This window comes from Acanthopagrus latus, chromosome 11 (genome assembly GCF_904848185.1).
Source record: "Acanthopagrus latus isolate v.2019 chromosome 11, fAcaLat1.1, whole genome shotgun sequence".
NCBI lineage: Eukaryota > Metazoa > Chordata > Actinopteri > Spariformes > Sparidae > Acanthopagrus > Acanthopagrus latus.
In genome coordinates this window covers 18842745-18857522 of record NC_051049.1, presented here as the reverse complement: position 1 = coordinate 18857522, position 14778 = coordinate 18842745, and the positions used below count along the sequence as shown (strand labels likewise).

Genomic DNA, 14778 nt, shown 5'->3' with positions numbered 1-14778 from the left:
TAATACTTTTTAAGACTCTGCCATGTCAACATAATATAGCAACTTGTGCTCCTGCTATACAATTGCGTTGCTTGTCATTCATACATACATTCCCTCCATTCCTTCTGTTGACCTCCTACAATACGTTTTGTCCTTGAGGTCACTCTTCCACTTAGGTGGACAGTGAAACCTGCAAATTCATCTCTAAATCTAAACACATTAATTCATAGGAAGTTAAATCATGAGGTAATTACTGCATTACTAATAAAGAGGTGCTGTATGGTGATCCCTGTATCCTAGTTTGGGAGCTATTGCATCATAATAGAGGATTACACACTTTTTATGTTATCAGCTCCTAATTAATATACCTCAGGCTCCAGCCATTATCGTGATTAATTCGTGTATTATGTTATTGAGTAAGCCTCTAGTATGACTAGCCTTCCTGGAAACCACTCAAGGGCCCCTGGAGGTCCCTGAACCCTACTTTTAGTAACCCTCTCCGCTGCTCGCAGCAGGTTACACCCACTCCTCTCTACCGCTTCCTCCGCATCCTCCCTTCATGCTCTCTGGAGTCTGCCTCCACCAGGCTTCCTCCTGTACTGTACTGACGGATTGACAGAGCACAGCTGAGAAGAAAACATACTTTGACTAACTTTACACTTCGTGGATTTAAGAATAAACAAAACAGGACGTCGCCTCGAGAAGTGGGTGCATGCTGCGTTCACAGACACGACGCGATTGGAATGAGAAGACGCGCAAAAAAAGTTTTTCGCAAGTCGAATAATTCAGGTAAAAAAAAAAAAACGTTTTGCTTTTGATACTGGAATAATTTAAGATAGGATAGTTTAAGTATAGATTAAATGAATTTAATTCTCAGCTAATTGAGAATTGTTTTTCTTTTTTTCCCCAGGATGCACTGGTTATTGTTCCTACATTTAGGACTGCTTGTAAGTATAATCTTTGTGGTTTATTCACGTTTGGTTTTACTCGTGTGGGATATCTTAGAACAAACAGGAGTCCACTATTAGAATCGCGTAAGACGCCCTCATTCCCTTAGTTTCCATTTTAGTGACTCATTTTTATGAAAAAAAAAAAAAAAAATGGGCATGTGTGGGTTTGTTATTTTCTGCCTAGTCTAGATACTGGCTTTTGATTGGCCGGAGAGTCAAATTAATAAAATTAATGGCCAGGACGTTTTGTTCGTGTTTTAAATTAACACACCAGATACAACTGCTTATTTGCAGCTACAGTCTTGCTCACTGGCGAACTGAATCATGTCATGATATGACATTTAAAAAGAAAAAACAAAACAAACAAACAAAAAAAACTTCAACATACCAAATTTGTCGCAAGAGCGCGAAAATATAGCTGGAACTACTTGAACATAGGAGGCCTACCTAACTTTGTGGAGGAAACAGACCTTCTTTGGCCATACCTTTTATTTCCCCTTAATCAGGACACCTGCTGTGTAACAGTTATTGCCTTGTTACTGTAACAAAGAAGACAGTGTTTTGTTGCAGCATATCTTCTAAATCATGAACTAAACTTAAACGTCTGTTTCAGGTTTTTCTTCACAGCTATATCTGGGGTAAGTAACTTTTATTAATGTTTATTTTCCAATTGAAGTTAGCTTCAAACATCACTTCATTGAAGACAGTCAGACCAAGATGGCGGTTAACTTAGACCAAGTAACATTAGCTAACTGTTAACTAGCTGACTTAGTTAGTCTACCTGTCCCAGCAAGTAACGTAATTAGCTCTATCCTCAACCAATAACTGGGTACCTAACTAGCCGAATGCAATGTGCTGTCATGTAGTGCAGTCAAGTACACATTTTTTCCTTTAGCGGTCGCTAAGCTAGCCTGGCAACTAAACGTTTGCTAAATCAGATTTTTTTTTAACAGTAAAATTTTTTATGTGGGTGTGTATGTTTGTGTGACAGGTGCAAATTTACAAGCAGCCATCATTTGCCTGTCACAGGTGTTCCCTTTTTTTTAATGCATGTTTTAAATTTCACAATGAATTGAGTGGAAAGGCTGAAAATTGGGAAAAGAGAAAGGTTGATATTTTGCTCAGGTGGACAAATTGGCGCATAGATAAAACTTGATTGCAATGAACGTGCAAAGGTAACAGGCTTACTGAGTGTCATCACTCAAGCTCTGCTCCACTCATGAGACCAAACATGGCAACAGGCACAAACATTACATCTGCCAATGTGAATCTGCCAATGCCATGTTTCCACCATGTTTCCTACATGGTTTGAGATTTGAAGGTTTGAGGTTTGAATGGTGCTCTTTTCATTACATCATCTTGTTGCATCCTCTTATTCTGCAATGGTTCAGTGGCATATTTGCATATAGTAGACATATAGAACCTCAATTTCCTTTAGAACATTTTAGCAGGTTTCAGTAAGGCAATAGCATGAAGCAAGATATGATATGTAAGTCTGCTATTTCAGCACAATTGATTACCAGTGCTCTCTGGTGTATCCCTCCACTTGTTTCTTCTTTTCTTTTTGTTACACAGCATTTACACTGGAAACTAAAAGCCTGACATATGATGACTCCTACTATGAGTATGTGCCTGATCGTATGCAGTGGAGCAGTGCAGGGAAGCTATGCAACCAGCGCTCAGGGGCCTTAGCCGCTGTCTCCAACCCAGTAGAAAACCAAGAATTGACCAGCTTTTTAAAATCGTTGAACATCTCTCAGCCTGTGTGGATTGCCAGGAAAGTCACGACACATCTCACAAGTAGGTTCCGTGTGCCATTTAGAAAACTTGATATTACTATATAGCACCTGTTCCTCCTTAGTAGTAGGTTCCTTGTTTTTGTCACTCACTGATCAAAAGGGTAAAAGAACATAAAATGGGACTGATGAAGCTGCCATACGGCACACTTAGCTATAGTGAATAAAAAAGTATTTGTGGTACAAATAGCACCACAAAGTGCAATTTTATGATCTGGTTAAATCTTTTCCTAGAGCTGTGCCAGGAAATTTCCCCCCTGTAGTAATGTGTCTTTCTTCTCTCTGTTTGGGGTGAAAGGCTCCCCCCAGACCCTGATCCTGCAGTTCACCGGGCGCTCGGACAGGAAGCATGCCCGTCTCCTACACAAGTTCCCATCCATGGGCTCAGTGACTGTTTGCACCCTTCTCCGCTTCGATCCAAATTTCTTTGGAATTTCCACCATCTTCTCTTATTCCATTCAGTCATATATTAATGAGTTCCAGCTCCGTGCAAACCTGATCCAGGGCGAGCTTGTTCAGCTGGCTCTGCTAGTCCATGGCATTCATGGACCATACCAAAAATCCTTCGGCCGCAATGACTCCTGGCACTCAGTGTGCGTGTCTTGGAGCCAGAATGGTGGACGTTGGGCACTGTTTGCTGATGGCCTTGTGGTCTCAAGGGGTGACGGTTTAAACACTTCTGACAGCATTGGCAGTGATGGTCTTTTTATTATCGGGCAGGAGCAGGACACCTTTGGGGGTTCTTTTAAGAAGGATGAGTCATTCTCAGGGAGCATCACAGAGCTGCACATATGGGATCGGGTACTGAACGACAGCGAAATTGAGACTATGGAAAAGTCGTGTACACCCATTTCCTCTGGGCTGGTGTTCAAGTGGAGTGGAGCAGCCATGGAAATAGAGACCTCCCTTACAAAGCTATGGAGAGACAACCCATGTCAAGGTACATTTTGTTATGATGCAGGATGAGGCCAGGGGGAGAAGCTGAATGGTTAATAGAATCTAAATCAAGCTAATTTAATCACCAAGTTCAGAAGACACTCCAATATATCCACAAGGTCCAGCGGTAAAATAAAGCATTACTTTAAAATTCTGTTTACAGTTTAGCTAGTTTGGCACTAGGACTGGATTGAGTTACTATGCAGAAATAAATAAAAAAGATCGACAATCACATCGAAACCTTTTGAAAGTCATTGTGGAGGACTCACTTTTGAGAAACATGCCAAGATCTGTGCTGGCCTTATGTTGTAAACTCCACCCATCTGGCATTCCCCGCAATGCTATGAAGTGATTGCAGATACAGAGAGACCCAAATCCGATCTCTGCTTCATCTTTATCTACAGCCACACTCCTGTAATATCTCTTCATTTATAAATGTTTTATTTCTATCAATGCTGGTTGCAGCTTAAGTATGAGAACATATTGCTGCAAGAGCACTTTATTGCAGAGGACATAGACGATAAGAATGATGACCAAGTGTTGTTTTGGCCGTTTGTGATCTATTCAAGATTTTTTATGATCTTTTATTGACTGACATAAGACACTGTCCCAATCTATAGCTACAGTGCCTGTATTTGAAAAGACAGGTGAACTGCTAAATTCACCGATTTTAAATAATTTTAGAAATCGTCCTACCTGACCTTTACATTTTTTTAAAGCTTGTTTACAGCACATAAATACATCAAGTTGGCTTTTGTTTAAACTAGTCTACATTACCAAGCATTGACCAAAGAAGCATAATTAAAACAAAAAACCAAAATGAAGGAAGAACTGTTGCGTTTACTAAGAATAATTTGTATGACTGAAGTTTATTGTATATGCAAGCAGCAGATGTTATGAATATTAAGTGACATTATTCTTCAACACTACCCAAGTTACGCACACACCTTGCAGGTATGTAGGAACATATCAAATACATGTTTAAGACTTGGTATTGGCAGATACGTGTCATTAAGTGACTCAGACTGAGAACAGCAAAAAGCAAAAAGCACTAATTCTATCTCAGTTTGTGGCAAACCTCACACATGCAAACCTCTCAGGATTAAGCACTACTAGAAACTTGATGAGACTGAAGGAAAGGAGAAATCTGTCTGTCTTGCTCTCACTTGCTTTCACGCTCCAATGAATAGGAGGGACGACGGCCGAGCTGTAATTGGCAGACTGTAATGTTTCTAATGGTTCTTGTAAATGTTTTGGGACTCACGTCACTCTGAATCCCACCCTTCAAAACAAACTTCTCCTGTTCTGACATCATGCTCCCCAGTGAGCAATGAAAAGCCAAAACACAGACTCCCCCTCCTGGAACTGAACATGCCGATGGCATATTGAGCTTGCTCTCCTTCAGTAATATTCAGTTACAGTGTTTCAGTTAATTTTACAGTATTTTAAAGATCAATGTGCGGAATCAGAGTTTGTGTGTAATAGCTCTTGAAGGACATGTTTTTTCAGTCATTGGGCTTCAACCAACATGGCAGTCAGTACATTACAATTCTTGCTTTCTCATCATACCAGCTCCTGAAACTGAAGTGTTTACTTTATCTTGTCTTCCATGACGGTAAACTTTCCTAGCGATATGCAAGAAATGTAAGTGCCTGCTTTAAACCATAATTTGTTTGCCATTCCGAAAACCTTTTCCTAATTTTAACCAAAATTTCTTTGCAAACAGCTAATTGGACTCTTGCCATAATGGTGACAGATCAGAAAATGCTTATTGAAGTGAAATCAAGTCTAAATGTTGGTCATTGTTTAAATGTAGTACTTAATAACTAAAACTTGTCGGCTTAAGGAGCAATGATGTAATTTGATGCTGTGCAGTTTGATTTTACTTTGTTGGGACATGTTCAGGATATTTTGTGGCCAGGAAAAACCTGCCCATTTGTCCTCTGAATTACATCTCGACAAGCTTTTTGTTTTTAGTCTTAGCACGATTGTTGTGAAGAATTATCCATGCTACTGTGATGAAATATGGTGTTCAGTCTTGAGATGTCACTCTAATTTTTCAAGAACTTAACATTTAGAATATCCTCCACTAGGAAGCTCATTCTTGGAGTCCATCCTGGATGGAAATTCTTTGCAGAATCAAACCATTTCCTTTGAGTTGTTCCATAGCCCTCAATCTGATGAGGATTGTGGCATCTTTGACCCTGTTGTGGGGAGTTGGGGCCTTGCCAAGTGCGACTCATCCAAAGGGGCTGTCTGCCAATTTAAGAAAGGTACCAATGATAATTACAGTAATGATAATAATAATGTCCATGATTTTTTATGCATTTTATTCTCAATGTAACATGATTATTTGGTCTGCTGTATCTGACCCAGAGAGACCAATGAAAAAGAGCATGACCTGGACATTGTCATGCAATCCAACACAGTAGTCCTGTAATAAATTCTACCATTAAATAATTAAGATGAATAATGAATAAAATTAATTAGTCATTGTCGACATAGTGTCAAGATAGCAAAGACTGTTGAATCATTACAAATGTTTATGGGTGAGTGTTGTGTTTCCCTGTAATAATTTGTATTTTATTTGTCTCTTGTCTACAGAAGTGTTGGATGTTATCACTTTACCGAAGACACCATTCTTCAATAGATTGAGCAAGAATCCTCTAACCAAACCTGTGAGTTGGACAGTTTATCTAGTGGGTGATACTGAATACAGAGAAGACGGTATAAAGTGACGTGATAAAGAACAGCAAACAGACTTTCACAATTTTTCAGAAATACAGACACTCATTATGAAGTTTAATTTAGGCTGTGCAACACTACTACTACTACTAGGTACTAATAATCTTGTTACAATTTTAGGAGCCTAAATACCTTTTCTGATTAACTTCCCTAATGTTTCTAATAATCTGTTGTAATTGATGAACTGAAGCAGTTATGATCCTGAGGAGTGACAAGGGATTAGTGAAGTGGCAGTGCTACATTGCAGCCACCTTCATCAAGGTAATGAAGTTTAAAAGAATGTATTTATCCTTCTTTTCCTTATGTGATGGAGGAGCTGAGTGTTAACACCTCCTGGGACAGAGATCTGACCTTGCTACAGCAGCTGACCCAGTCTGTTCTACATACATTGGAGGCTGGTGGCCCAAACCTCCTCACTGCTAGTGATGTCCTCTACCTCACCCAGATGATTGAGATGGACCTGCCTGCACTGGCTAGCCCTCTCGCTGCCAGAGTCGATGCAGCAGAAGTCATGGTTTCCATTGCTACCAACTATGTAAAGATGGCGAGTTTAATATTGGAGCCCCATATGGCTACAAAGTGGATGGGTCTTAGTGAGGATGGGGTGAGTGTGTGATTTATTTATCTATTTGCCCAAGAAATCTCTAAGGTGTATTTGATTTGCAGGGTTTGTTTTCACTTTCAGATTTTTTTTTTTAGCCCCCCCCCCCCCCAAAAAAAAAAAAAAAAAAACAGATACGGTGTACCTTGGGAAGTATTTTGGCATTGCATTGTAACCAACCAAATCTGAAAATCTGGTCCAACCAGACAGGACAATAAACCAAAGATGTTTCTGGGTTGTATGGACAAACCTTATTTGTAGCTGGGATTCAACCCATTAGTTGCTTTCTATCTTTACAAGATCCATTGTGTATATATGCTGAGGGTATTGATAAGATAGAATACATTTCTCAACCCTTTCTTAACCCAATAAAGTCATTCATTCTCTGGATCAGTCTGGATCTGACTTTGTGTTGTGTGGTCTGTATTTCTTGTACAGGTCAACGTGGGGCCTTTTACTATTGTCAAGAGCATTGACCATCTCACTGAAACTCTTGCAGATATGCTATCTGCTGGGAGAAGAGGCTTCACTCTCTCCACCAAGAATATAGGTAATGATTAATGTCAAAGCTTCTATAAAAAAATATATTATTATCAGGATCACTTACGCAGGTTACACGGAATTCAGGGAATAATATTCAGTACGCTAATAAATCCACCATATATAATGTTACTGATCCATTCCAATTGGAGCTCTTGACTTTGCAGCACAGAGAAAAAGCCTTGCATTTCTCCTGACGGTTGCTTTTATTGTCAATTTCTCTCTGTTTTTCTGGGTGTCCTCTGCTGTCTTTTTTGCCAGATGTGTACATAAAGTGGCAGAAGCTGTCTGAAGAGAATTGTCATCAGGTCTTCAAGCCATTTGCAGTCGGGTCTCTCACCGCCAGCAGCAGTGGTCAGGATGAATTGCTCATCCCTGACACTGAGCTCCAGAGGATCCACACACTGGGTAGGAAACACACGGACACATAAAAAATGCACATGTCCTAGAGGCCAATAAGGCGGAAAAACATACAGTATGTTCTCACACACTCAATTTATAATTGCCATTTTTGCTACTGTTTTATAGCCAGAATATTTCATGCCCATATATTACACATCCTTCAAGTAGATTTAGATCAAGATATCGATCATAGTCACATTTAAATTGTATTTAATGTTATGTGTAAATGATTACCTAACATTACTTTAATTAAGTGAATAAACTCACGTTGAAGTCAATGCATTTTTTACTGTAGAGCTCATAGAGTTTACCCAGATGTTTCCAGAATGAGGAACTGTTGTTGGAACTACAAACTATAATCAGAATTTAAAAAGATTGACAAACATTCTGGGGACAGAACTTCAAGCAGACGGGTAAATAAAACTCCTTGTAACAAAGTAATATGTTTGCATTAAGCAGCTATTGGGTGTAAAATTGTTGTTCAAAGTCTAACACTGTGCAAACTAAATTGATGCTCAGCAAAATATTTTGTATTACTAAATGCTAAAAAAAACAACTTATTTTTTCTTCCTCTCTCTAACCAGGATATAAAGAACTGATGTTTATTCATACCCATTTCAGCCGTCTGAGTGAGATTGTGTCTGAAGCCCAGGAGCCTCCACTGAGTCACCAAGAGAAAGTTAAAAGGTTGACTGTTGTTTGCCTGTTGTTTTCTCTTAAATCTTCAGACCATTTTAAGTCAACTCATAAACACTGATGACGAGTTTCAACAGTGTATCTTATTCACAGTATGAATATGAATGATAGCTTATCAGTTCTGGATGTGATACAAGCTTCTAATCAGCAGAAACTTTGACTTGAGGTGCATTAAAAATGGCCTGGACAGGCTCTGTTCTAATAGAATAACAATAGCTATAATTAAGTCAATGATAGTGTACTCCTCTTCTTTTCCATGCAGTGTTTTCCAGCGCTCTTGTCTAGATCTCATTTTAAGGGTTTCTCGCTACACAAAGCATTGCTACCACAACCCACCCACCGTAAAATGTGGAAGCATTTTACTGAATGTCACATGCAAATTGTCACTGCGTCTGGCTGTTCACCTTCAAAATCAAAAGTTTGCTCAACATGAACACATTTTGACAAACGTGTACTTTTAATGTATAATTTGGACTGATTGACAGCTCACCAAAGCTCTGTAAACAGCTTTTTTTGTCTGCAGGTGCTTTTTTATGCTAAAGTTAAAATAAGGAGTTCTTAGTGTTTGTTCTCATCTCAACCAATTATGGTGCAGGGTTTGGACAGTGGATACCAGTGGTTTGGATTTAAACTTTTCATGTTTTTACGACATTTTAGATTGTAAGATAGATAAGTAAGCTGCAACCCTTGTCTGCCTTTCCAGAATCCTCCCAGGTCACCTGGCCTCTGCTGTCATATCTGCTACCATCCGTGATGGATCCAAAGCCCAAACCATCCCTGTTGCCGTCGAGTTCACCCTGTCTTCATCACATGTGGTATAGTCTGTTGTTCAGGGGTGTAATTGGGTGTAATCAAATATATATTTTGGACATAATTAGACCAGATTCATTATGCTTGGGGCAGCTGGACAGCACATTGACAGTGGAGGGAAAAAAATAAGCATATAAGGTTTATGATAGCAATCTTATCACCTTGTTAGGATGGATACTTTTCTGAACGTTTTGAACATTGTGAAACATTAAGCTCTGGCTTGAAACTGAAATTCATGTTGATGACAGACATTTTATCAAAAAGGAGTCATTCTTTGGAAATAGCAGTTAAGTTATTGTCAAGTTCTTGACCTTTGATAATCTCTCTAAATGTAATATGTTGCTACAGACATTATTATCTCCTGGCTAGCAGTGCATGGCTTTTGTCCATGTCTCTTTGGCTTCTTAGAGTCCAAGGTAAATAGTCAGAGATGGAAAAACAAGTACAAGCATGTGTTTCTGCTTCTAGGTGGAGTATTCACAGCGTGTTACTCCTGTTTGTGCCTTTTGGAATTTCAGCTTGATGTAAGTTTGCCCAACAACACAGTAACATAAACAGCCCTGTTAGATTAATGTGTTTCTGCGATGAAGATTGAGGCATTTAGGAAATAATGAAGAGGTGGTCTATTATTGTGTGATCTTAATTAAGACACATTTCACTGTGTATCTGAATTTGGATCACAGTCAGATTCAATGAATGTACATATGATGTTACTCAGTCCCAAATTAGGTATCGTTAGATGGATGAATATGGTACTCACATATGTATACTTAATTATTCATGTTTAAGCATAAATGTCTCCTCTCTCTGGAACTAATTACTGAATTTGTGTTTGTGTGTATGTGTTTTAGGCACAATCATACCAATAGCTGGTCTAGCGATGGTTGCAAGGTGACCTTTGCGGGTTCTGGCGTCACTTCCTGTCTATGTAACCACACCACCAACTTTGCGGTGCTCATGAATTATCTTGAGTCGAAGGTAACTTGTGAAATGTGTTGTGATGCTGTGCACACATATTAAATTAGACCTTGCAAGATGGAAAATAGATATATTGATGAAATGAAAATTTTTGTCAGGTCGATCATATGTCATTAGTTGTTTTTCCCTTCTTTTGACATATATTTAAGTCAAAATTCTGTTACTGTGAAATCCAGATCCAGCTTTTGATCTTTGACCTCTAAAAATAGGATTTGTAGGACACCATATTAACCAGCAGGCATCACTCCCAGTGTGCCTATTCTTTTGATGAATCTATTGGTAAAAGTGCTAAAACCATCAAGAGCATTGACAATTTTAAATTGTACATTTACATGCATTTAGCTGTTCACAAATTCAGCTTTGAGGCATCAATTTAGTGTCTGAGAAGACGTGATGATTTAAGCCTGTGATGCTTTGACAACATTCTCCTCTCTTTCTCCTTTGTTCTCTCTGCCTCCCACAACTACCTTTCCCCTCTGTCTCAGTGGAGTCCTGAGCAAGAGCTTATTTTGACTAAGCTGACTTTCATTGGCTCTGGCGCGTCTCTGTGTGCACTGGTGGTGACCTTAATGTTGTTCACTGTGCTGGAGTGAGTATCTGATTTTTCTGTCCTGCTTACCTACCACCATAGCTACCTAATGTCTTTTTCCCTGGGCCAAATTATCAAGAATTGAATTAACATTTGCAGTATATTTGCAGATACTGATAAATAAAAATGTGGCCTGTGTTGTATTTCTGCGCTTATGAGAACTGGGACTTGAGAATATGGTAAAAACACCACTGTCAGAGCTTATCATAGTTTTGATGTCTCCCATATAAAAAGAGAGAGATATCTTTATATCAGCATTGTGTTGCTTCTGCTCTGTTCCTCAGGCTGCTGTGAGTATTGACTAGAGCTAATCCAGTAATTACTGTGGTCTACATGTGAGTCTACGCTGAAGGTTTATGGCGGTATCCTGCAGCTGTTAATTAACATTAGGGTCACTGAGGGATCACAGTTTGCTGGAGGAGAGCTGCCCTGACGATTTATGACTGTCCTGAAATCAGAGAGTGCAGCCATGCATTTCACGCTCATGCTGGTGGATGATGTACATGCATTTGTGTACTTAAATACACACATTTAACATACATAAAGTAGAGGTACACATGCCCATAGATGCGTGCATAATCACACCATGGAATTATGGTGGTCACAGGCAGTGATGCGCTTATGAAATTAGTCTAGATAGGCTGAACCTCTTCAACAGGTAATGAGAGGCTCTTCAGTTCATTTACCGCTGTAAACCAGATTTATCTGTCTGTTGAACGGAGAGCTGAAATGGAAATATGTAATGTTTTTAAAGACAGAATATGTGTTTATTACCAAAGATGGTACAATCTAAGGCTATCTTGTACATATACCTTTTAGCATAGTATTATTTAGAAACCAGACTTGAAATATATTGGAAAAGAACTTGAAACAGTGGTTTGAAATTACAAGTTTAAATGGGAAAATGTTAAAATCTTAGACACATCTTACCTTCTTACCAACAATAGAAATGAATCAATGGAGTCAGAGTCAGGTCATTTAATAGCCTGAGATATTAACTGATTTTTCACTCTAGTGATGGAAAGTCCAACCATCAGTCCAACACTTGTACAGGATTAAATATATTTACATCTGGTCGATGGATTGCTCTGAAGTTTTTCTCTTGATTTCAGACTTGAAAGGCTGCTTGCAAAGACTTTTTTTGAGTTTCTAGATATTATTATTATTATTATTATTATTATTATTATTATTATTATTATTATTATTATTATGGTCACTTGACCATTTTAGGATAAAATCTGTGTAAATAAATCAAAGTTATCCCTTTCTCTATTCATAGCATCCCCAAATCTGACAGGACGTCTATCCATAAGAACCTGTTCATCGCTCTGATCTGCGCCCAGGTGATTCTGCTCTGCAGTGGCTCAGCTATTCACAATAAGGTAAAGACAGGAAACAAAACATCCAATTTGGTTTACTAATGCAAGAGTGAATCTTGTCATACCAAGTGGTAGACTGGAGACAAATAAAGGTGAATGATGGACAGTGAATAATTTGCTGATCATGAACAGATGCATTATGTAGGTTTGAGTCAAACTGTATGAAAATTAGGTTGAGTCAGAAGCTGAAAATGGGATCAACTTAACAAAAGATACAAATGTTTTTCAAAGCAAAAAGTGGACAGTAGTTATACTAGTTTTTTTTTCACTAAAATTAAGTAATATCAATGAAGATTTAAAAAATTGTTTATTAAGTTTTAAAGATAAATTTAACTGTTAACCCACAGCTCTGTGTTTTAATAGCTACCTTAATGAGACTTGAAATCCAAATCCATACGAGGGTTCCTAGCAAAACAAATAGTTTGTCGTTGGTTATTACGTAAGTGACCACTAATGTCATATCCATCAGCTAGAACACATGGTTCAGTCTTTGAGTAGTCACCCAATGGCATGTAGTTGCTTTGACCCTTGGCCTTTTAACCCCAGGTCATGTCAGGGTGGGCTTCACTCCTGGGGGCAGGTGGTTGCTTGTTGGAAATTCATTACATGAATTCATATGTTTATATTTAGACTGACTGACCATTTTTCAGATTCTAACAAGGTTTTTTACACATGGTTTGGGCTAATCCAGACCTAGCCTGAAAGGCTTCAGTGTTTCACTACGGATGTTTCAATAAGATATATTGATATATTTGGTAGTTGCTCTGCAATTTAATATAATATTTTTTGGTCTAATTGGTTTTGAGAATTCCTCTTTATTCTCACACAATTCCACATGATTTCTTATTTTTCATATTTCTTAATCTATTGTTCAGTTTATGTTCACTGTATAATCTGCTACATTATGAGTAGGATGTTGGGATTGAAATGTCCTTAATGTGGAGTCATTTTTGTGTTAGGGATTGTAAGTGGTGTAAATGAAACATTAGGGACCACTGCCACCTCATTTTTCACCCACATTAATGAACTGCCCTTCAACAATCCATAAACGACAATATATATTTACTTAACCTCTGACATTATGTGTTTGTGTGTGGATAAGGCCACAAACCTCTCCATGTGAAAAGCTTCTAATCTATTCTGTGATAAGCTTCTAGCTGAATATTGTAGTAATTTGTGGCATCTACGGATCTGATTCTTGCTAGTTTGTGGAGCCTGTATTCGTATTCCTGTGGCTCATTTCTGACATGTCTGTGAAGGGAAAACATCCTTTTAGTTACCACAACTGTTTCTGCTCAAAATTGTATTATTTTTTTGGTTGCAGACATTTACCATGGTTCTCCACAAAAATGGGCTTGAAAATGACCTGTAGACAGTCATATCAACATCATACACTCAGTTCACTACAATTTTAATGTCTGTATCTTTAGAATATGTCACAGACTTGAGGAGAGTACACACAGCAGGTGAAGGGCAGTTTTTTCTTGTGCTCTCTTTCTCTTTCCCTTTCCCACTTTTTTACTTTTTCAACGGGGGTAGAGGAAAATCACTTCATAATATGTATTGATAATTATCAAAGGCAAACTTAATGTAAACAGATAGGGCAGGCACAACCTGTGCTAAAGCAGCAGCGCTACCTATGTGGACACACACGCACGAGCCAGTGAGCCACAGCAACATTGAGCAACATAGCCACCACACACTCCACAAGCATCCAATGTGGTCAGCCTGTAACATATGTCTGTCTGCATGCCTGTGTTTGCATCTTGGTAGGTAGCATGTACACTTGTGGCAGCACTGCTCCATCTCTTCTTCATGGCAGCATTTACCTGGATGCTTGTGGAGGGTCTGCTGCTCTGGAGCAAGGTGGTCGCAGTCAACCTAAGCGAGGACCGACACATGAAGTATTACTATCTCATCGGCTGGGGTAAAGTGGCTCAACAATAACCAAATAACTCTTTCATACTTGTGATCTGAATGTCCAGGATTTTGTTGTGAAGGATATTGTATATAATGTGTGTGTGTGTGTGTGTGTGTGTGTGTGTGTGTGTGTGTGTGTGTGTGTGTGTGTGTGTGTGTATAAATGCTAAAATTGTTGAGAGTGAGAGTAAGATGTTGTTTGTTTTTTTATTACATCCTCTTTTATTTTTGATTGACAGAAATCTAATGATTTGCATTTATTTTATATGCCATATTTGTGGGGAATCATAGAATAATATTTATATGAAAGTAGAATTGATTTTTGCCTGATGTTTGTTACCATTTTTCATCACAGTGGTCTGTTAATGTAGATCGTCTCCTTCCTCTTCCCGATTATCCACTGTGTGTCTTACAAATTTTTTCCCTTCCTTTATCCTCCTCCACTGCTTTTGTTTTT

At 38.6% G+C, this 14778-nt stretch overlaps 1 protein-coding gene across 4 annotated transcripts in view; it reads left to right on the top strand.

Moving 5' to 3' along the window:
* The first annotated feature begins 391 nt into the window (after positions 1–391).
* LOC119028967 (adhesion G-protein coupled receptor D2) overlaps positions 392–14778 on the top strand; it is an 83836-nt gene continuing 69449 nt past the window's right edge. For 3 of the 4 annotated variants that reach the window (XR_005077863.1, XM_037115455.1, XM_037115453.1), the window contains exons 1-17: positions 392–768; positions 890–926; positions 1543–1567; positions 2505–2729; positions 3024–3665; positions 5755–5934; positions 6266–6339; positions 6720–7010; positions 7446–7557; positions 7809–7955; positions 8534–8636; positions 9349–9460; positions 9924–9979; positions 10307–10433; positions 10919–11022; positions 12302–12404; positions 14175–14328. Coding sequence is in view for 3 of the 4 variants with exons in the window: in XM_037115455.1 (XP_036971350.1) it covers positions 891–926; positions 1543–1567; positions 2505–2729; positions 3024–3665; positions 5755–5934; positions 6266–6339; positions 6720–7010; positions 7446–7557; positions 7809–7955; positions 8534–8636; positions 9349–9460; positions 9924–9979; positions 10307–10433; positions 10919–11022; positions 12302–12404; positions 14175–14328 (2491 nt within the window). In the remaining variant the exon portion in view is untranslated. The remainder of the gene's footprint in view (positions 769–889; positions 927–1542; positions 1568–2504; positions 2730–3023; positions 3666–5754; positions 5935–6265; positions 6340–6719; positions 7011–7445; positions 7558–7808; positions 7956–8533; positions 8637–9348; positions 9461–9923; positions 9980–10306; positions 10434–10918; positions 11023–12301; positions 12405–14174; positions 14329–14778) is intronic. The other variant, XM_037115452.1, reaches the window with a different exon arrangement.